We start from the raw sequence: 23,140 nt of genomic DNA on the forward strand, positions 1-23,140 counted from the left end.
CTCCTTCAACAGTACAAACATGCAATCATTTCACTTCTGTCCAGCAAATTGTCTGTCTCTCTCTTCACAATCTTGGACGTCACGCACTTACAATCCTCAGATTTGCTACGAAGGTTAGACCTCACAATCGCCGATAAAAATCTTCTGGAGATTCACACACAGAAAGCAATTATGCCCCAAAGACTATTCTTCCTCTTCAGAACTACCACACCTACATCTGATATGGTACTAATCCGACGTTCAAAAGAAACTCAACATTTGATTGGCAAATATCCACTCATCAAATATTCGCTCCCCAGTTTCAATCTAGCTCACAAATGTTCTGTTCTATCATTTTGACAATCATTTTGATTGCATCAACAACAAACTTTGTGCTTCCCTAAAAGGTGAAGTTTTGGAGTTTATCCTTTGATTGGACCAATATGAGGACGCTACCCCTTCACTAGACATTGACTATTAAAGTAGAAACCACAACTGTTTACTCATTCAGCAAACATAACTGGAGTAAGCTGTTCTTGCTCTTTCTTCAAACATTATTGAATCATAACAAAAATGCTATTTTTACTCGTTCTGTTCATTTCAACGCATAAAGTATTTTTATTGCAGCAAGATATAAAGTTGCTGTCAACCATTTCTGTCGGGTCACGTATATTCTCTTAAATTTTACCACGGCGGTATTTTTTTTCCATACTACTTCACATGAAATTCAAAAAGAACTTTAATGAAAGAACACGTTTATAACGCTTCTTCAACGACGCATTCAACTCAAACATTGCGTTTTTTAATTAACAATGTTTTAATTAAATTCGTTTTTACTTTTTACCTGTGTGAATTACTATCTCCTTTGAATTCTGTAATTACTAACATATGGAGGTAAACATGACCTGCTCACCAAAAAATATATATATCCTAGCTATTAACATATCACCTCCAGCTGAGATTGGTGATACATCTATCTGTCCTCTTATAACTTTCACTGTGTCTTGCCCCACTCCGGGCTCCACACTGACCAATGTACTAAATCTTTTAGTCATGACACTACAATTCTCTGTCCATGTTGTTTTTCTGTAGATGTCAATTAACAGATACTCTTTACTCCTTACTCTCTCTTTTACTTGTTTCAGTCATTTGACTGCAGCCATGCTGGAGCACCGCCTTTAGTCGAGCATATCGACCCCGGGACTTATTCTTTGTAAGCCTAGTACTTATTCTATCGGTCTCTTTTGCCGAACCACTAAGTGACGGGTACATAAACACACCAGCATCGGTTGTCAAGCAATGCTAGGGGGACAAACACAGACACACAAACACACACACACATATATATATATATATACATATATACGATGGGCTTCTTTCAGTTTCCGTCAACCAAATCCACTCACAAGGCTTTGGTCGGCCCGAGGCTATAGTAGAAGACACTTGCCCAAGATGCCACGCAGTGGGACTGAACCCGGAACCATGTGGTTAGTAAGCAAGCTACTTACCACACAGCCACTCCTACGCCTATGTTGAAATCAAACGTCGGCTTTTTCAATTTCCACAGTTTGAAAAGTAAGCCAGAAAGAAAACTTCAGCTGTGGCTTTTGTTTTTTGTTTGATAGTTGTTCAGTTGTTTTTATATGATTTCAGATGATCAAGGAACACCTATTGATGAAAATCTTGTGGACGCTATTCTTCTTGGAACAAAGAGAATAGGTCATGGCTATGCCTTAGTAAAACATCCAGAATTTTTAAAATTAGCACAGGAACGAAATCTTCCGATTGAAATTTGTCCTATATCCAACCAGGTACGTAACCTGTGCTTCATTTTTTGGTGGGTGGGGGTCAGTGGTACATGAATTTCATTCTCTCATTGTAAAGATAAAATGAATTTGTGGAATGTATTTTCCTAATATAAACGTCAGTATCTATAGTTATTTTCAAGGCGCCCCACAAATAATGATTATGTGTAATAGCCATGGTCATATCCTCTTTGACTAGCAAGAATGTATTTAGAGATAGAGAGGAGGAAGGAGCGAGAGAGAGAGGGGGAAGGAGCGAGAGAGAGGGGGAAGGAGCGAGAGAGAGAGGGGGAAGGAGCGAGAGAGAGAGGGGGAAGGAGAGGGAGAAGGAGCGAGAGAAAGAGGGGGAAGGAGCGAGAGAAAGAGGGAGAAGGAGCGAGAGAGAGATTTGATCTATAAGTTTTTATAAATCAGAAACAGAAAAAGAAACGCGTATCATTGGTAATAGAGTGGGTATATCATTATTGTTCATTTCTACTCTCGGCACAAAGCCCGAGTGGGGGGCCATTCGATTAGATCGACCCAAGTACACATCTGGTATTTAATTTATCGACCCCGAAAGGATGAAAGGCAAAGTCGACCTCGGCGGAATTTGAACTCAGAACGTGAAGTCAGACGAAATACCGCTAAGCATTTCGCCCGGCATGCTAACGTTTCTGCAAGCTTGCCGCCTTGGTATATTATTATTATTAATTATATTATATTACACTAGCAAAGATACCTGGCGTTGCTCGGGATTAAAATGGTATAGTATTTTTTTATTGTTTTACTTGTTTCAATCATGTAACTGCGGCTATGCTGGAGCATTGCCTTTAGTGGAAGAAATCTACCCCCAGGATTTATTCTTTGTAAGCCTAGTACTTATTCTTTCGTTGTCTTTTGCCGAACCGCTAATTTATGGGGACTTAAACACAACAAAATCTGTTGTCAAGCGATGGTGGGGGTACGAACACACACACACACACACATACACTTATATACGACAGTCTTCTTTCAGTTTCCGTGTACGAAATCCACTCACAAGGCTTTAGTCGGCCTGAGGGTATAGTGTACATATATATATATATATATATATATATATATATATATATATATATATATATATATATATATATATATATGAATATATATATATATATATATACACACATACATACATACATACATACATACATACATACATACATACATACATACATACATGTATGTATTACATATTTATATATATAAAACCGAGAATGTGTGTCTGTCTGTCTGTATGTGTGCATCACTAAAACGCGAGAACTACCCAACCGATTTCATTCAAATTTTACACATGCATTACTTAGGATCCATGCACTGCCATGGGCCAAAAGATTGTTCAACTTTTTGCCTAATGCGTGCCCGGAGTAATCTCTTATTTCTTAAACTATTTCAGTATTACGTATCAAAAGTGAAACAATAATATCTCTATTGTAATGTGCGATAATACTTTCAGTTTTAATAGCTTCCCTATTAATACTTTAACTATGTATATAATATATACATAATGAAACTATTAATACTGAAACTATTATCTCACATATATACATGCATACATACATGCATATACATATATATATATGTACTATGTATGTATGTATATATATATATATATATATATATATATATATATATATATATATATATATATATATATATATATATATATATATATATATATATATATATATATATATATTTACATGTATATATGTATTCATGTACATATGTGTATATACATCTGCACATATATATGTATATATATATGTATATATGAATGTGTGTGTATATATATAGATATATATATATATATATATATCAGGTCATCTCATAAGTTCTGTCTGATTTTACCTTTTTTAAAATTGAATGGAATTTAATAGTATTTTAGAATGTCTAATAGAATTAAAAACTATTTTTATGCATTTGTGTACATTTAAACTAATTAAATATTATTTTGCAGACTAATGGAATTAAATTTTCTTTGATTAAAACCCTTTTTAACATGGAAGTATCCAAAGAGCATTTATGGCACATAATGCTTTATGGGTACAAGAAATGAAACTCTGTAGCCGAAGCAACTCGAAACATACACTCAATTTATGGGAAAGAGTGCTTGAATGAAAGAACTTGCAGAAGATGGTTTGCAAAATTCAGAAGTGGAGATTTCAGCCTTGAAGATCGAACAGGACGTCCAGCTGAGTTTGATGATAAGCTCCTTGAGGCATTACTTGAAGAAAATCCTGCATTATCAGTTGAAGAAGTGGCAATAAAGCTTAATTCAAACCATACAACTGTTCATCGTCATCTTCAACAACTTGGAAAGGTTCCTAAACTTGGAAAATGGGTGCCTCATGAATTGTCCGAAAGCAACCTCAGATCCCGAGTTGACATCTGCTCTTCTCTCCATTCTCGCGAACTCACTTCACTTTTTTTGGATAGACTTGTGACTGGTGATGAAAAATGGATCCTCTATCGAAATGTTAGACGTTGTAAATAGTGGCTTGGTAAAAGGGAAGAAGCTCAACCACAACCGGGAAAGGAACTTCATGGGAAAAAAGTTCTTCTCTGTATCTGGTGGGATTGCTAAGGAGTAATTCACTTTGAATTGTTACCACCTAATGCAACAATCAATGCTCAAGTCTACTATCAGCAATTAGACCGTTTGAACCAAGCTTTGAAGAAAAAAAGACCCGCTTTAGTGAATCGAAAAGGAGTAATGTTTCATCAGGACAATGCGCGACCCCACACTTCAAAAATCCCATCACAGAAGATCGAAGAGCTTGGTTGGGAAACAATTCTTCATCCACGTTATTCTCCCGACCTTGCTCCTTCAGACTACCATTTGTTTTGTAGTTTACAGAATCATTTGTGGGACATAACTTTCGCAAGCCAGGAGGAGGTCGAAGCTGAAAGCAAAACCCCAGAATATGGGATATTCCGTCATCGGAGACAAATAGGAAAATAAATAGGGAATATCCCATACTCTGGGATACCACCAGAAACAGCTGTAAGACTTCGAATTGTTTCCAATAATAATGATGTATATGCCTTGAGATATTTGCCTTGCCTTAACGTTTGTTGTCCTCTTTAACAATTATATATCCGCTATTTCGGGAATCTGCAATGCCTCAATAACTACCGCCTCGGTTATAACCTTGGAACCCTAATAATCCGTTACAACACTTACCTAGCGTACCTAATCCTTTAGATCACCTGTGAACAATGTCTTGTACCGCTTGATCCATTTCTCTCGAAGACTCAATCGTCTTGAACACATTTAGAGCCCCATTTTCCGAGGAAGAGTTGCGTTTAATTGTGAACCACATTGGCACATAAACTTTCATTGCGTAAGCAACAATTAATTTTATCGTGTTAGAAGGATTCTCGGTGGTAACACACAACCGTAGCATACGATTTGCAGTTGTAAGCCATCGAGAATGCGCTATTTTACCGGGATTCCTTAATGCCATTTCAGATGATCATTTCCCTTCAGAAATAGACTGGTGGATATCAAGAAGGTATTTTTGATCAGTGACGAGATCGTTTCTATCTACTGATGCTAAGTCCGTTGGAATCTGATTAAATTTCACATCATTTAGTGTTTCACATTGCTCCAGTCTTTTACCAATCGACCCAAGAAATCCACGAGGCCAGGTAGTTTTTCCGTCGAGATTGTAAATAAGATGGCGTAAGGGAAGCTCATTTGCGTAGAACTGACACACAAATCAATGCAGTGGCTTCTTCAATTTATCCTCCAAATGTCTAATAGTATCTCCTTTTGGTCCTGTATTGACTGCAGTACAATCGCAACCTACAGCTATCATGTGATTGCTTACTATCTCATTAGTTTCCAAATAATTCAACAAACCATCGGAAATGGCTTTTGCAGAACCCGTTTTAACAGCAAAATGCCCAAGATAGCGGGACTCTGGTTCTATCAATGAAATGTTTTCTTCTTGAATTGTCTTTTTATGAAATGTTTTTCCCATTTGTTCACTTATGAGGGTTGTTTCCCTCCTTCCATCAAAATACACGGCAGACTATGGTTTATGTGGCAGAAGCGAGTTCTGGGAATATCGTTCGTTTTATTGGTGTTTTTGAACATACGTTTTTGCTAATGTCATTTGGTTTCATGGAAAATGGAATTGGAAAATCTTCATCTTCGCCTGCTGATCCATTTCCAGATTTACTGCTTGATGAAAACGCTGTCAATTCAGATTCCTTTGCTGACGTAGAAGGGTGACTGTGATCTGGCCGATTCTTTCTAATCAGCTTCTGAACGCTCTGTTTAGATGCTGCTTGATCTATTCCACCAATGATCATTTTTTTTATTTGTCTGTTGATCCTGTAAAATATCGTGTTCTCTCTGTGGTACTTTTTTGTCTCTACTACAACTGCAGTTTTTAAAGGAGTTACACTTTCAGCAGGAAATGTCAAATAAATCTTTTGTTGTATTGTCTTTAAACACATTACACTTTGTTTGAAACGATTGCACACTTTTTCTATTTTTCACAGATTTTAGTAATGCTTGGTACTTTAGATAAAAGTTTAAGATTTTCGGTTTAACTAATTCAGTCGTAACACAAGGATTGAATGCTTTTGCCAAAGAAGAATTATCTACAATCTTGACAATTTGTTTAATTGAAGGATCTTTCTTAATTACATGCTTTTCTTTTTTTTTTCGTTCAAATAAAACACATCTTAGTACGTCCTTGTAAGTTGGCAAAACCCTTTCGCTAAGTTAACATGGAGTACCAAATATCGGGCATTCAATATCATAACGTATTATTGACTTATGAACCATCACTAAATGTAAACAACACTAAATTTAACACGATCATTAATACACTGGCCTAAAGTCAAGGTACAAAGCAGAAAACTTCACACACGTACGACTTACATCCACACGCAACGGCCATTGCAGCGGCACTGGAGAGACATTCACATTCCCGTTCTCTTTATAGTTAATGCGGAACCTTAAGATATTAATCAATTCTATTGAAACTTAGTATGCAACCTCTTAAGAATACTATATTTACTGTTTTGCATTCTACTATGTAATATAATGACTTATAATCTATGAAATCCAAAATTCGACCAAAAATAGCGCTTCTTAAAATTGTCAGTTGCATTGCAGAACCTAAAACAAAAAAATTAAAGTTTTTTATCTACCTTTCTTTTAACTCTAATTTGCAACAAAATATCGATTCTTAGTTACCAATTTCGAAAGTTGTATTTTTCGTTGTGTACAGTATTATATATCCATTACAGACGGTCTTACCAATCGGTTTCGCACTAAGGGTTCAACGGAGTGTTAGGTAGCAGTCCAATTATGCAATCCTGCGTTTTTCAGAGTGCCTTCTCTGAAAAGTGCAGGGTTCCATAATTGGACTGTTACCTAATACTCCGTTAAACCCTTAGTGCAAAACCGATCGGTAAGACCGTCTGTAATGGATATATAATACTATACACTTCAATTAATATACCCACTCAACTGACAAATATACGAGAGCATTTTTCCTGACTTACGAATTCTTAGACGGCTATGTGTGTGTGTGTGTATGTGTGTGTGTGTGTGTGTGTATGTGTGTGTGTGTGTGTGTGTGTGTGTGTGCGTGTGTGTGTGTGTGTGTGTGTGTATGTATGTATGTACAAATTTGTGTTTATTTTATTTTGTCTTCTTGTTAGTTATTAGGTTTGGTGCGTGATCTGAGGAACCACCCAGCGAGTTATTTATTTGCAAATAATTTCACGGTGGTCATCACTAGTGACGACCCAGCTGTCTGGGAGGCATCTGGATTGTCTTACGACTTTTATTTAACTTTTATGGCGATGGTTTCCAGGAAAGCGGATATTCGAGTCCTAAAGCAACTTGCAATCAACTCCATCAAGTAAGTCTTCTGTTTATTAGTTTGTTTGCTTCTTTCGTTCTTTCTTTCTCTCTTTCTTTGTGTGTTTGTACTATGTTTATCACTTAATGAATCATAGAAATCTTAAGAGAGTTGTTATTTTGATATGGAGAGTGTAATACACATAAGAAAAAGAACATCTCTCTCTGTTTAGAACGCTAACCTTTACAAAGTAAGGTTACAAAGATGAACGAAATAGCGAAAAATAAGGTTCCCTGTCCCAACACACCTGCAGCCTATATCGAACTTACTACACTTCAAGTGAATGGCTTAAATCATTATCCACACAGCCACTTCGAAGTATATTTATTTCTTTATTGCCCACAGGGGGCTAAACATAGAGGGGACAAACAAGGACAGACAATGGGATTAAGTCGATTACATCGTCCCCAGTGCGTAACTGGTACTTATTTAATCGACCCGAAAGGATGAAAGGCAAAGTTTACCTCGGTGGAATTTGAACTCAGAACGTAACAGCAGACGAAATACCCCTAAACATTTCGTCCGGTGCGCTAACGTTTCTTCCAGCTCCCCACCCTGCCACTTCAAACTATATTACCACTGCTCAAATAATTTTCGGAAATAAAAATTTAAACTGAGATCTGCGTGATGATTTCTAAACTCTGTAAACTTAGAGCAAGAAGTACAAAACACAGAATAGAACACAAAAAGACCGAACAATGAACAGTAAAAGTGTCGTAATGAGGAAAGTGTGCATAGGCACGTCAACAGTGTTGGTGAATTTCGGGAAGCATGGAATTTTTCATGGTGTGGTGAGGATAACTTTCATGCATCGGGTCCCCAGTTTGCGAACTGGAAAATGGCTTGTAGATACACAGATTAGCTGTGAATACTCAATAAGCCTTACCAAAAGGCAACAAGATCATAGGTTGCCCTTTAGTAAGGCATAGCACTCGCAAGCCACCCTATCATTGGAATACACGATTGTAGTAGGGAATGGAATGCAAGAGACAAAATACTTTGTCTTTGAATTTCTTCCCACTTTGCAGAACAAATTACTTGGTCTGGGAGACCCGTCAGTTTGACTGGCGCTGCAATCGTCTATAGGACCTGTGACCATAGAGAGAAATTAGTAAATTAGAAATTAGAAAGACATTATGTCCGAGCAAGTTTGACCAGATGATGATGGAGGAACTTTCGAAGGATGCAACGTTCTCACAGCTAACAACCAACGTAACCAGTTTATTCAGCTGCTAGACGCTTTAGTATGTCGATGCTCAGAGAAACAATACATTCAAGATGTGGTGACTGGCAGAAGGTATTCGTCTGGTTGCAAGTCTCTGGATAGCTTCCAACAGATCAATATTCTGGACAAGATGGGAGTTCCAGACAATACTTGAGGAAATGAGAACAGAAAGAAATTTTTTTACAACCATCAGGAAGAGAAAGTTTCAGTATTTTGGGCATGTTTACAGAGCCTAGAACTTCAGTACACACGTCTTAGAGTGACTAGGAAATAAGGAGGGGAGAAGGCGCTGGTTGGATGACATCAAAAAATGAGCTTCTGTTTGAATGCATAATTATGGCCAGCGGTAGGAAGTGTTGGAGAGAGACGCATAGACAGCAGAAAAGGAAACAACTAATTTCTTTTTGATGAAAGGATAAAAAAATTCTTCTATAGTTTTAGCGGATGAAAAGTGTTGTGATGTTGATACCTTTTCAAATGAACACTAACTATGATTTCACGGATTCCAAAATGGCTGCTGATACCCTATCACGAAAGTATTTGCGAATCTCAACTGTTTGAACCACGTGATAAAATTTACGCAGTTATATGTCAGAAGTGATAAGCTGTAACGGAGGGGGAGAGCAATATGCAATTATATTCATCAAAATGAATACATTTATTTGGCTTAGTTCCAAAAATAGTACTTTTGTGTATTTGTTAGAATCTATTTAATTATTTGTGAGGAAGTAATATGCATAATTTCCTTTTTACCGTTGCTTTTTTTATGACACTGGTTCGTTTCCATTAAAAACATATTCGTGAAGTAAGTGCAGTTGAAACATTAAGGTTATCTGTATGTGAGCGTTTGTGTACTCCAGCATTGTACACACACACACACTCGCATACACATATGTATGCATATTCTTATACACAGACATATATACATTCGTGAATGCATACATATCCGCACTGATACATATATATTATATATACATACACATAAACACAATGTAGGTGGAAAGATAGTTAGTTAGATAGATAGATAGATAGATAGATAGATAGATAGATAGATAGATAGATAGATAGATGTACACACACATACACACACACACACACATAGGGAGAGGGAGGGTGAGAGAGGTAGGGAGAGAGAAAAACAGAGAGAAAGAAAATATGGAAAGAGAGAAAAGGGAAAATATGAACGAAAAAATGAAAAAAATAGGGGAGAGTAAGACGGGGAGAGCAAGGAGAACGAAAGAAGTAGAGCAAAGAAGAGAAAAGGGGTAGGTGGAAGAGAGGCGATACAGGTAGAGAAGTGTAAGGAGCATATATATAGCTAATTGTAGCAGTGTCTATGTAATACACACACATATAGATAGATATATAGACAGACAGACAGACAGACAGACAGACAGACAGGCAGACAGGCAGACAGACAGACAGACAGACAGACAGACAGACAGACAGACAGACAGACAGACAGATAGATAGATAGATAGATAGGTAGGTAGATAGATATAGATATACGTGTGTATATATATATATATATATATATACACACATATTCGTACACGTATATACGTTATATATACACAGACGCATATGCCTATATACAGACATATATGTACGTGTATATGTGTGTGTGTGTGTGCGTGTGTGTGTGTGTCTGTGTGTGTGTGCGTGTGTACTACATGCACACAATATTTACATATTTCTTTATCTACACACTTCCTGCGTTTTCTTTTCCTCATTCATCCACCAAGCTGAATATTTATTATTTATTTATTTTATTTTATTTTATTTTTCACTTATTTGTCAATTCATTTTTACCTAATTTCATTTTAAATGTCTTATACATATATGTATATGTATGTATGTATGTATGTATGTATGTATGTATGTATGTGTGTATGTACGTATGTGTCTGTATGTGTATATGCGAGTATGAATGTATGTGTGCATGTATGTATGTATGTATGTATGTATGTATGTATTTATGTGTGTATGTATGTATGTATGTACGCTAACTGCGTATCAAATTATCGCTTATCATTATGGAAGATGAAGACGTTTTTGTTCGGCCTGACGATGAAGTGTCTGTTGCGTCTGCAACGGCTATGGGTGAGGCAGAGGTCGCTCAGGTTGAGAGCCAAGAGTCTCAGAAACTGTGGCCCCCACCTGGAGGACTACTTTGTCCTTACATTAAGGTATATGAGGAACGCCAAAATCCTGTACTTCCGGTTCGTCATGTGCCAGTCCAAGGAGTCCACCATCAAGGGATAAACTGTGAGCCTCTACAACTTAAAGTCGCATATCAAGAGGAAACATCCAGCGCATGCCATTCAGTTTGAGGGGAGGATCAGGGCCGGCTCTTATCGTGGGAAACACATGTAATCTTCTAGTAGCAGTGCCAATGGCCAGTCGTCGCAGCGATGTGCAAACAAAGCACGCCAGCCCAGCATTCACGGGGCTTATTCCTAAACTGCTGGCACTGGCGTCCGTCAGAAAGATTGTAGACCTGTTTTTCGACAACATGTTACCGCTAAACTGCAAACTGTTAATAGTTTTAAAGAGGACACCTCCTCAGCTACACTTTGGCATAAATAGTTTGAGATTTGGTTCAGTAGAAAAAAAGTTACTCCAAATGTCAAACCTCAAGTAAACAGCAAGGCAGATATTCATCTTCAATTAACATAATATTTTTTTAATTTTAAATTAAAAGTATTCTTTTCTTAGGCTTAAATGACAGAAAAATACATGAGGAATTCAGGATCGTTAGTCGCATTGAACAAAAATCAGTAGAAAAACAGTTATGAGGTAAAATGTTACGAAATTTAATGTCAGAAAGTAAAGAAGTAAAAAGTAACGCTCAAGTAATAAGAATAAAGAATATATTTCTAAAACGAATGCTTCCCATCGAAGGCAGTACGGTAGCAGAAATGTTTTCGCACCAGGCGAAATACTTATCGCTATTTTATCTGTCATTATGTTTTGAGATCAAATTTCGCGGAGATCGACTTTGACGTACATATTATTTAGTTAATTTTTTTAACTAAACACTTTCAAACGTCCGATACTGTTAGAATGTGTCATATAGAACAGGTTTATTCTTAACGTTTTTGACAAAATTTTGTATTTTAGAAGCTGTATTTCGTCTGCCTTCACGTTCTGAGTTCAAATTCCGCCGAGGTCAACTTTGCCTTTCATCTATTTCGGATCTATTCAGTTAGATGTACAGATTATTTAATTAATCTTTTTTTAACTAAACACTTTCAAACTTCCGATACTGGTAGAATGTGTCACATAGAACAGGGTTTACTCTAAAGATGTTTGACAAAATTTTGTATTTTAGAAGTTATTTCGTCAGAAGTTACAGAGTGACGATGGACAAATTCGAGTTTAAGTGTCAATACACGAAACTCTCAGCTTTTAACTTACTCTCTAACTTCTGCTGATGATATATATACATCTTACATGTATGTGCAAAAAAAATTTCATCACGCAATCGAACCAAAGAAAGGGCCTCTACCTGGTCGCTCGACACGCTAAAAATAGCAGCCAATGTATCCCCCTACCTAAATCACACGCCCATTGTATGTAATGTCCTAGATTATCCCTAAAACGACGGTTTGATGAAGGCTGGAATGTCTTTGATGATACGTTTGCAGTATCAGGGTTTATTTGAGGCTAAATAACAACATTATGATAAATTTCTGTATTAACACCCACACGATTTTCACTAAGTAAAAAAAAATGATTTTCTGCATGGAATCAAGTACCCTGACCTCCTTATATGCTGCAAATCCCTTATTTTGGTTCGGAAAAAATGAGGTGTTGGGGTCCGTTCCCCAATCCCGGAATCATTGGAAATTTTTTTTTTTTTTTAATGAATTCCTGTGACCTAATATTGCAAAACTAGGTTACTTAAGGTGAGCCTGGTAACTGATGGTTTTGGGGTCTTGTTGTTTGTAACTTTTGGTGAACCATGGTGCAACCAACAACATGGTAAAAATCCCTGCCATTAATTTGGTGTGGATGGATAATATCAAATGATTCAATCAAAACATATATTTAAATTAAGCATGAAAAAAAATGAAATATTATCATCACTTAAATGGAAAAATTGAAATATTATCTTTCAGTATTTTATAAGGTAAAATCTTAAATTATTAATTGACATATTATTAATTATCTTATAACAGCAATGCCTGGAAAAATCCTGGAGTACATGGAAAAATGCGAGCATGAAAAGTCATAATTCTTTAGATTACAAACCTTGAAAAGTACAGGACAAGTTATTACACATGTAAAAGTATAGGACAAGCTATAAATTTTGTTTAAGTAAAGAATAAGAAACATTTTACATTCTGGTGGGATGTAAAAAGCACCATCCGAACATGGTCGATGCCAGTGTCGCCTGACTGGCACCTGTGCTGATGGCACATTAATAAGCACCATTCAAGCATGGGTTGATGCCAGTCCCGCCTGACTGGTTCCCCATGCTGGTGGCACGTAAAAAGCACCATCCGAACCTGGTCAATGCCGGTGCCGCCTAATTGGCTCCTATGCCGGTGGCACGTAAAAAAAAGCACCTACTACACTCTCGGAGTGGTTGGCGTTAGGAAGGGCATCCAGCTGCAGAAATATTGTCAGATCAGATTGGGGCCTGGTGCAGCCTTCTGGTTTACCAGTCCTCAGTCAAACCGTCCAACCCATGCTAGCATGGAAAGCAGATATTAAACGATGATAATGATGATATATGTATGTATCTATGCATGCATACATGCATGCATATATGTATATATGTATGACGATTTCTTTCACTATAATAATAATAATAATAATAATAATAATAATAATAATAATAATAATAATAATAATAATGATAATGATAATAATAATAATAATAATAATAATAATAATAATAATAATAATAATAATAATAATAATAACACTGGTTTACGAAAATTTTCTTTTACTCTGAGGTAAGGATGTGAATAGGTGCTGTTTTTTTACTAATTTTGATTTGGTGAATTCAACTTTCTGAACAGTTTTGTTCCATCCCCTCTAGTTTTTTTTTTTTTTGCTTTCACATATCCCATTTTAATTATACTGCATGTAAATTCAAAATATAATGTGTTTACTTCATCTGTTGTAAAGGTATATTATAGAAGAAAAAAAACAGCATAGGTACAGAACATTGAGGGAACTAAATTACTTGTATAATACAATACACACAAATCATAGTACAGCAGACAATAAGAAGTGAGATTTTTTTTTTTGTTTGATGATCTTGTGTACTTTGCCTCCGGGATGTCATGCAAGAGCATCCAGCAAAAGTTCCCCATCATGCTGGGGTTCCACGTGCCTCGGTAGTTGCTTTCCATTCTAGTAATCTTTTGGTGGAACCTTTCACCAATTTCATCACCCACTGTTCCGAGCTTCGGAGGGAAGAAGTTGAAGTGGGAGTGGAGAAAGTGAATTTCGAGTGATATTCGGCATCCCATATCCTCATAAGACTGTAACAACTTCTCGATACACTCTTGGTAATCTAGTAGCCGTGTGTTACCAAAGAAGCCATGGCAGACTGACTAAAATGCTTCCATGCTCTCAGTTTCTTTAAGGTAAGAAGCTCCTCAAAGTCCTTATCCTTCAGCACCTCTCGGATCTGTGGTCCGACGAAGATGCCCTCCTTGAGCTTAGCAGAACTTAGAGCTGGGAACAGAGTGCACAAATGTTGAAAGGCAGCACCATTTTTGTCCATGGCCTTCACGAAATTCTTCATTAAACCAAAATTGATATGAAGGAGGAAGAATCACCTCGTTCATGTCCACCAGAAGATTTTCTTGGACACTGTGTTCACCGGGTACGAAAGTACTCCTAGATCCCTAGTCCTTTTGCTTGTTGTGCTCGGACACAGCCCGACTGTTCCCAGAGACAGAGAAAGCAACAGTATTTTGTGAAGCCCGCTTGCATACTCATAAGGAGCCCAATGACCTTGAAGTCCTCGCAGAGACTCCACTGGTACTGGTTGTACTTGACAGCTTCTAGAAGGAGCTCCATATTGTCATATGACTCCTTCAGATGGACTGAGTAGGCAATGGGAATGCTGGAGTATTTATTCCCATTGTGCAAGAGCACAGCCTTCAGACTTCACTCGGAAGAGTCTATGAAAAGATGCCAGTCTGAGGGATTGTGTGGGAAACCAAGGAAGATGAACGAGCCAGAGACATTTGTGCAGTAGCACCTGTTTTCCATGTCGAAAAATGAAGCAAAGTCTTGGTTCCGTGTCCTGAAACTGGTGATCCTTACATTTACCTTGACTAGGTTCCATTGCTTAATTCGGGATGCCAGGAGCTCCGAATGCTGCTTAGATAGGTACAGATCGCAGGCATGGTTATTCAGGTCTTCCTGCGTGATCCAGTGGGGATCATTGCCACTTGTTCCTCCTGAATAAACAGACATAGTCTTCAGAAGAGATCATCTTAGCAGAATCTTTCCCTGGAGGCATTCCTTCATGGGATGAAGGAAGAAGATCTTTATTTTCTGGGGTTTAGGGACAAGGAGATCATCTGAGTGGGAAACGGGTCTCATAGCTGAGGGAAGGTTGGGATATTTGATCTTTTTTCTAGAAGTAATGAAACTTGTTATATTTGTTAGATAAAAATAACAATCATCTGCATGGCTTCGTGACTCTCTCCAGACAGCAAAGTTGAAGGCTGCTTTCTTGCCGTTAAACCATGCAGTTAGTCCATTGTAGCAGGGTTTGTAACAGATGTGTGGGGTCCAGGATTTGTCCTGATCTCCAATTTTACAGTCAAAATAATGAAAGTAAGCAGTTCTCAGGAGGGAAGTAATTGTTCGGCGCTGTCCAACAGTTGTGAAATCAACCCACACGTAGCAGAATGAATTTGCCCTGTTGATGCATCCTCGGTATTTTGAAGTGTCTGGAGCCATTGTAGAGATGTGTATCATATGTATCACAAAAATCTGGAAAACAAAAAAAAAAGATTGATCATAGATATGGTTACATGAATTGTCGCAAAATCATAATGGTGTATATCTCAAAAACTAGATGAGATGAGTGAAAACTTATTTCGTATCTGAAATCGGCACCCAAAGATTAGGCTAGAACAACTATTTTTATGTTTGCCTCAATATCTCTGTAAACCAGTGCAATGGTTTCAAATTTTTCCACAAGGGCAGCAATTTTTGAAGAGCGGATGAGTCGATTACATCGACCCCAGTGTTCAACTAGTAGTTATTTTATCGATCCCAAAAGGATGAAAGGCAAAGTCGATCTCGGTGAAATTTGAACTCAGAATGCAGTGACGGGTGAAATACTTCTAAGTATTTCGTCCAACGTGCTTATGATTCTGCTAGGTCACCACCTTAATAATAATAATAATAATAATAATAATAATAATAATAATAATAATAATAATAATAATAATAATTATTATTATTATTATTATTATTATTATTATTATTATTATTATAATTATAATTATATATACCCTGATGCCGTACCAGGCAGGGGCTCTCGTGGTTTTTGATCTCAACTGATTGGAAGTGTTATCATATGCATGTTTTGTCTTGATATAAAAGATGGGCTACAGCAAATATTCTGCTCAATATCACAGATTTGCTTATCAGTTGCTTGACCTTAGTGGCCGATGATATGTGCATCTCTGATCCCGAGCAGAAGTAAGGGGGGGGGGGGGAGCATCATAGCCATGTATTGTTAATAATAATAATAATAATAAACTGTAGAATATGTGGAGATCGACAAGAAACAATAAATCATATTATCTCTGGCTGCCCAGTCCTGGCTAAGAAGGAATATATCCACAGACACGACAGAGCTGGGACCTATATACACTGGAAGCTATGCCAACATTATGGAATAACAACAGAAAAAAGATGGTATAAACACACGCCAGAAAAGGTCACAGAAAACGAGAAAGCAACCATACTCTGGGATATGCCAATACACACAGAAATTAAGGCAAATAGACCAGATATAGTTGTCAAAGATCATGAAGAAAAAAAATGCTTTCTAATTGATGTATCAATACCAGCAGATGACAACGTTTCTCTAAAAGAAATGGAAAAACTTTCAAAATACAAAGACCTGGAAATAGAGATAACTCGAATGTGGAATCTAAAAACAGAAACAATTCCTATCATAGTAGGTGCCTTAGGTATAATAAAAAAATATTCAGACAAATACATAACAAAAATAGCAGGACTTACAAATATATATAACATACAGAAAATTGCACTACTGGGTACTGCACACATCCTACGCAAAACACTTTCAATACAGTAAACATAAGAGCACCACAGCAAACCACAGCACATACCCAAGGCGCACAGAGCTGCGCTCGGTAGTGAAGTGAAAGCACGTTATAAAAATAAAACTACTGAATAATAATAATAATAATAATAATAATAATAATAATAATCTAACATCTCTCATCCATGCTGGCATGGGTTGCACAGTTCTAATGAACCAGAGAACTACAAGTGCTCCGATGTCTGTTTCGACATGATTTCTACAGTTGAATGCCCTTCCCAAAGCCAAATTTACAGAGTGTACTGATGCCTTTTTTTTTTTTTTTTACGTTGTACTGGAACTTAAGCGGTCACCTAGTAACTCGCAAGACACGGCACCTCAAATGAGTGGGGCTGTAGTATTAAAGCAGGTGGTTTTGTGTCCGGCATTGGGGGGGGGGGGATAATAACGGATAAAGAACAGTTGTCTTGCTGGAGAAGGGAAAGATGGGCTACTCCAGCTGCAAAGAGAGAAAAGATGGTAGAGATAAGGTGATAGGGCGTCAGTGTGTACTCTTAAGGTACAAGAAGGTAAGTATAAGAGTGAATACGAATAGAGGGTAAAAGGAGAGTGACAGATGGTCAGACTGCAAATGTTATGCAGCCAACGAATACATAGGCGCAGTCGTAGCTTTGTAATAAAAATTTTGCTTTCCAATCCCATGGTGCCGAGTTCAGTCCCACTGCGTGGCACCTTGGGCAAGTGTCTTCTACTATAGCCTCGGGCCGACCAAAGCCTTGTGAGTGGATTTGGTAGACGGAAACTGAAGGAAGCCCGACGTATATATATATATATATATATATATATATATATATATATATATATATATATATATATATATATGTATGAATGTGTGTCATGTGTTTGTCCTCCCACCATCGCTTGACAACTGTTGCTGATGTGTTTACGTCCCCGTAACTTAGCGGTTCGGCAAAAAGAGACCGATAGAATAAGTACTAGGCTTACAAAAATAAGTCCTGGGGTCGATTTGCTCGACTAAAGGCGGTGCTCCAGCATGGCCGCAATCAAATGACTGAAACAAGTAAAAGAGTAAAAAGAGTATATTATAATCACTATCAATATATTATATAAAAATCGATATATTATAACAGGCGCGGTTGTGTGGTTAAGAAGCTTGCTTTGCAACCACGTGGCTATGGGTTCAGTCCCACTGCGCGACGCTTTGACAAAGTGCCTTCTATTATAGACGGAAACTGCGTGGAAGTCCGTCGTGTCGTGTGTGTGTGTGTGTGTGTGTGTATGTAGGGGGCGTGTACATGCGTGGGCGTGTACATGCGCGTGTGCGTGCGCGTGATGTGTGTGTGTGTGGGGGTATGCATGCATGTATGCATGCTTATGTATGTGTCTTTGTGTCTGTCCCGCACCACCGCTTGACAATCGGTGTCGGTTTGTTTATGTCTCCGTCATCTAGCGGTTCGGCAAAAGAGTAGAATAAATACGAGTCTTTAAAAAAAAAATACTGGGGTTGATTTGTTCAAGCAAAACCTTTCAAAGAGGTACCCCAGCAGGGCCTCATTAATACTATTATACTTGGGTCTTTTTAGATTTAGTTCCCTTCCAGACGGTGAACGATCAAATGCTCTGGCGGACTGGGAACAACGATGGAACAATTTCATCTCTCTGGGTGTTTATTACCTGGAAGTGAGTAAAAAACGAAGTACGATCACAGAAGAAAGTTTTTTCGACAATGTGAATCAGGTATTCTATGAGAATGTTTTAAATCTCTCTCTCTCTCTCTCTCTCTCTCTCTTCCCCTTTCTCTCTCTTTTCCCCTCTCTCTCTCTTTCTCTTCCCTCTCTACCCATCGCTACCATCTTTCTCTTCCCTCTCCTCGTCTTTTCCCTCTCTCTCCTTCCTCTCCCTTCTCTCTACCCTCACTCCCATCTCTCTACCCTCTCTTCTTTTCCTGCCTCTCCTTCTTTCCCCTCTCTTATTCCTTCTTTTTTCTCATCCCTCTCATAGTCTCACTTTTTTTGCGTTTGTATAACTTCTAATATGTGGAGGCGCAATGGCTCAGTGGTTAGGGCAACGGACTCCCGATCATAGGATCGTGGTTTCGATTCCCAGACCAGGCGTTGTGAGTGTTTATTGAGCGAAAACACCTAAAGCTCCACGAGGCTCCGGCAGGGGATGGTGGCGAACCCTGCTGTTCTCTTTCACCACAACTTTCTCTCACTCTTACTTCCTGTTTTTGTTGTGCCTGTAATTCAAAGGGTCAGCCTTGTCACACTGTGTCACGCTGAATATCCCCGAGAACTACGTTAAGGGTACACGTGTCTGTGAAGCACTCAGCCACTTGCACGTTAATTTCACGAGCAGGCTGTTCCGTTGATCGCATCAACTGGAACCCTCGACATCGTAAGCGACGGAGTGCCAACAAACTTCTAATATATATTCAATACGTTAATTATCAATGACAACAAATTTCCAGAATTGGTAGTGTCGGTGAAAATGTCTTTTCGATCTAATGTCAAACCCCATTCGTTCTCTCTTCCGAATTTAATAAATTATACAACTGCTGAACTCCAGTAAATGCGAGTCTTTGTGTTTATGTAACAAAGTAATATGCTATCATCAACCCAATGATTAATTTACATATATGTTTTCTAATTGTCCAGGACTCGTTCAGAAACGTATTCAGTGAACGATTCGATAAGTAATATATGTATCTGTCAGTGAGCTAAACAACCGACCAATCAACAAACCAGTATATGAACCAGTCATCGAATTAGCGGATCAACTAGCCAATGAGTTAAAAAGCCAACTAATTAACCAATCAACAAACTAACCGACCACCATTCAACCGGCTTATGTCTGAACCTATGATATAATCAAATATCCAATCAAAATATTACCAGCCAACGAACTAACTAGGGAACCAATCAATCAATGTACCAACCAATCAACCGGTCAACCAAACAAAGTATGTGGCAGTCAACGAATTGACTGACCAACCAACCAATGGATCAATCCATCAATCAACCAATGTACATGCCAACCAACCAACCAACGAATGTAACATCCAATGAAACAACAAAAATATCTACTAATCAATGAACGAACCAATCAACCGACCAACTAATCAATGCATAAGCACTGCGTAACCAGCCAACAAATATAATATTTAATGAACTAATCAGACAAACAATCAAAATATGTACCAGTGAACGAACTAAGCAGCCAACCGATCAACTAACCAATCAACTACCAACCTATATAGCACCCAACCAACCAATCAACCAACCCACCAAACGACCAACCAACCAATCAACTAACCCACCAAACGACCAACCAACCAATCAACCAACCCACCAACTGACCAACCAACCAATCAATCACCCATCCAGCCAATCAACCAACCAGCCAAACAGCCGACCAATCAACCAACTAACCAACAAAAGAAACAGACAATCAACCAAACAACTGTATCATCCGATGAACCATCCAACACGTGTCATAGTCAATGAACTAACCAGCCAATCAACCAGCCAATGTACCAACCAGCAAACCTATGTGCGAACAAACCAGATAACCTACCAAAATATGTACCAATCAATATACTAATCAAACATCCATGCCCCCAGCCAACCAATCAACGAAACCGTTAAACACATCGACCAAGTAAGCAACCAACCAACCAACTAGCCGTTCCAGATATCGCTAAAGCAACACATTAAGCAGTTAACCATACGACCAACCAACTAACAAACCAAACAGTCCGGCAACAACTGAAATAAAGAAGACTTCGAAGATAATCGATAAGATCAGTAGTGACAAGTTTTACAAGGTTAACAACGCTTTCGTCTTCAATTCTCTGTTGAAAATTAAGGGATCAAAATATCAGATATCACTTCACAAAATATCTATAAGTTTGGTTGCTGTAAAGTTGTCAAACATCGATATTCTTGGAACTATTATTTTGACTAATTTGTAGTGATACAGACCATGACCAATTCCATAGGCAGCAACCAACCAATAAGCCGATATATAGATCAATCTGTAAGCCAATCAATTAACCAATGAGCCGATATATCGATCAACCAGTAAACTAATCAATTAGACAGCAAACCGATAAATCGATCAATCAGTAAGCCAATCAAGTGTCAATCGATCAATCAGGGAACGAACCAATTAACCAACAAGCCGGTGAACCGATCGGTTAGTAAAACAATTAGTTAAACAAGCCAATAAATCAGCTAACCAAATCGATCAGTTTGTAAACCAATCAATTAAACAACCGTACAAGAATTCTTAGAACAGAAAAAAAAAACGTACCAATTTATCTCTCGACTGATTATCAATTAATCACATTAAGTTTTTACCAGAAAATAAAATGTTTTTAAAATACTTAAGGATTTTTGGAGTATATCTACTACGTGTTGCACATGGTCTCGAGCCAAACCAATTTTTGTGAGTTAAGTCAAGTAGACGGAAACTGTTCGGAAGACCATCGGATGGATTGTACCAGTAATTTAGAAGTCAATCTTGTCTTGCTTGTTGTTAAGAGTACACGTGTCAGAGGAATACTCCGCCACATCCACATTATTTCAGTAAGTAGATAGCTCAGTCGGTCAAACAAGTACAGCCACGTCGCAAACCGCTAGAAATCCATGAGCGCGCGCGTATGTGTATATGTACGTGTATGTGTATTATTCGTAAGCATGCATGTATGTGTATATGTAAGTGTGTGTGTTATTAAAGGCGCGGCATATAATCAATGAGCTAGAAATCCAGCAATTCTATTGCACTCCAAAATACATGCCGATGGTAGGAGTGAAGAATGGTGTTATTATGCGGATAACTCAATGTTATAGGTGTTTATGCTATGATGGTCATAGAGTAAGGATAAAGAGTGTCTTGAAGGAAAAGCTAAATTTTTTTTAAAAATAACACAAAATTGATTTTACATAATCAGGATGTAACTGTCACTGAAACACGTGTAAATATGTTATAAGTAAATTATTTCACGTTATATTCTGTCCTGTACTATTTATATATGTACATATACACATACATACAAACATACACATACATACATACATACATACATACATACAAACCCATACACATAAACACACACACACACATGCATACATACATACATACATACATACATACATACATACATACATACATACATAGCCTAGCTCTCCGTCGGTTACGACGACGAGTGTTTCAGCTAATACAATCAACCGGGCCTACTCGTGAAATTAAAGTACAAGTGACTGAGCAATCCACAAACATGTGTACCCTTAACGCAGTTCTCAGAGAGATTCAGTATGACACAAATTATGGCAAGGCTGTCCTTTTTGAATTACAGGTACAACTCATTTTTGCTTGCTGAGTGGACTGGAACAACGAGAAATAAAGTGCCTTGCTCAAAGACATAAAGCGCCGCCGGGAATCGAACTCACGACCTTACAATCGTGAGCCGAATAGCTTAGTCACATACATACATACATACATACATACATACTCATAAGTATACTGACTTGGTTGTTAAGTTAAGAAGTTCGCTTTAAAACCACGCGCTTTTGGATCCAATCCCACTGCGTAGTACCTTGAATCACTGCCCTCGACATACTAAAACCTTGTGTGTAGTAGGTCTAGTAAGAGCAAACGGAAAGAAGCCCATCACTTATATATGAGCGTGTATATACGAGGTGCGTTCCAGGCGTTTCAAGACATTTTTAGTTACAACAAATTTTAATAAATCATTAATTTTACCGTATCATTACTTTACATCTAATAAGCTGATCTGCCGACATGTGTTATTCCAGATTGAAGGAGGCAGCTGTAATAGCACTTTGGATACACCCTATTAAACACTGCTTCTCACAGCTGACTAGTTTGCTGAATGCAGTCGGGACGTTTGGAA

The 23,140-nt window shown here is 37.8% G+C and overlaps 1 protein-coding gene across 1 annotated transcript in view; it reads left to right on the forward strand.

The window, feature by feature from the left end:
* Positions 1-21,609, forward strand: part of LOC106873892 (adenosine deaminase 2) — a 57,360-nt gene extending 35,751 nt beyond the window's left edge. Inside the window, exons 7-10 of the mRNA XM_089355359.1 lie at positions 1,633-1,790; positions 7,494-7,696; positions 18,807-18,960; positions 19,881-21,609. Of these exons, the coding sequence (XP_089211485.1) occupies positions 1,633-1,790; positions 7,494-7,696; positions 18,807-18,960; positions 19,881-19,922 (557 nt within the window). The 3' untranslated portion in view covers positions 19,923-21,609. The remainder of the gene's footprint in view (positions 1-1,632; positions 1,791-7,493; positions 7,697-18,806; positions 18,961-19,880) is intronic.
* Positions 21,610-23,140: the final 1,531 nt, after the last annotated feature.

The sequence above is a fragment of the Octopus bimaculoides genome, chromosome 7 (genome assembly GCF_046866305.1).
Source record: "Octopus bimaculoides isolate indiv1 chromosome 7, ASM4686630v1, whole genome shotgun sequence".
NCBI lineage: Eukaryota > Metazoa > Mollusca > Cephalopoda > Octopoda > Octopodidae > Octopus > Octopus bimaculoides.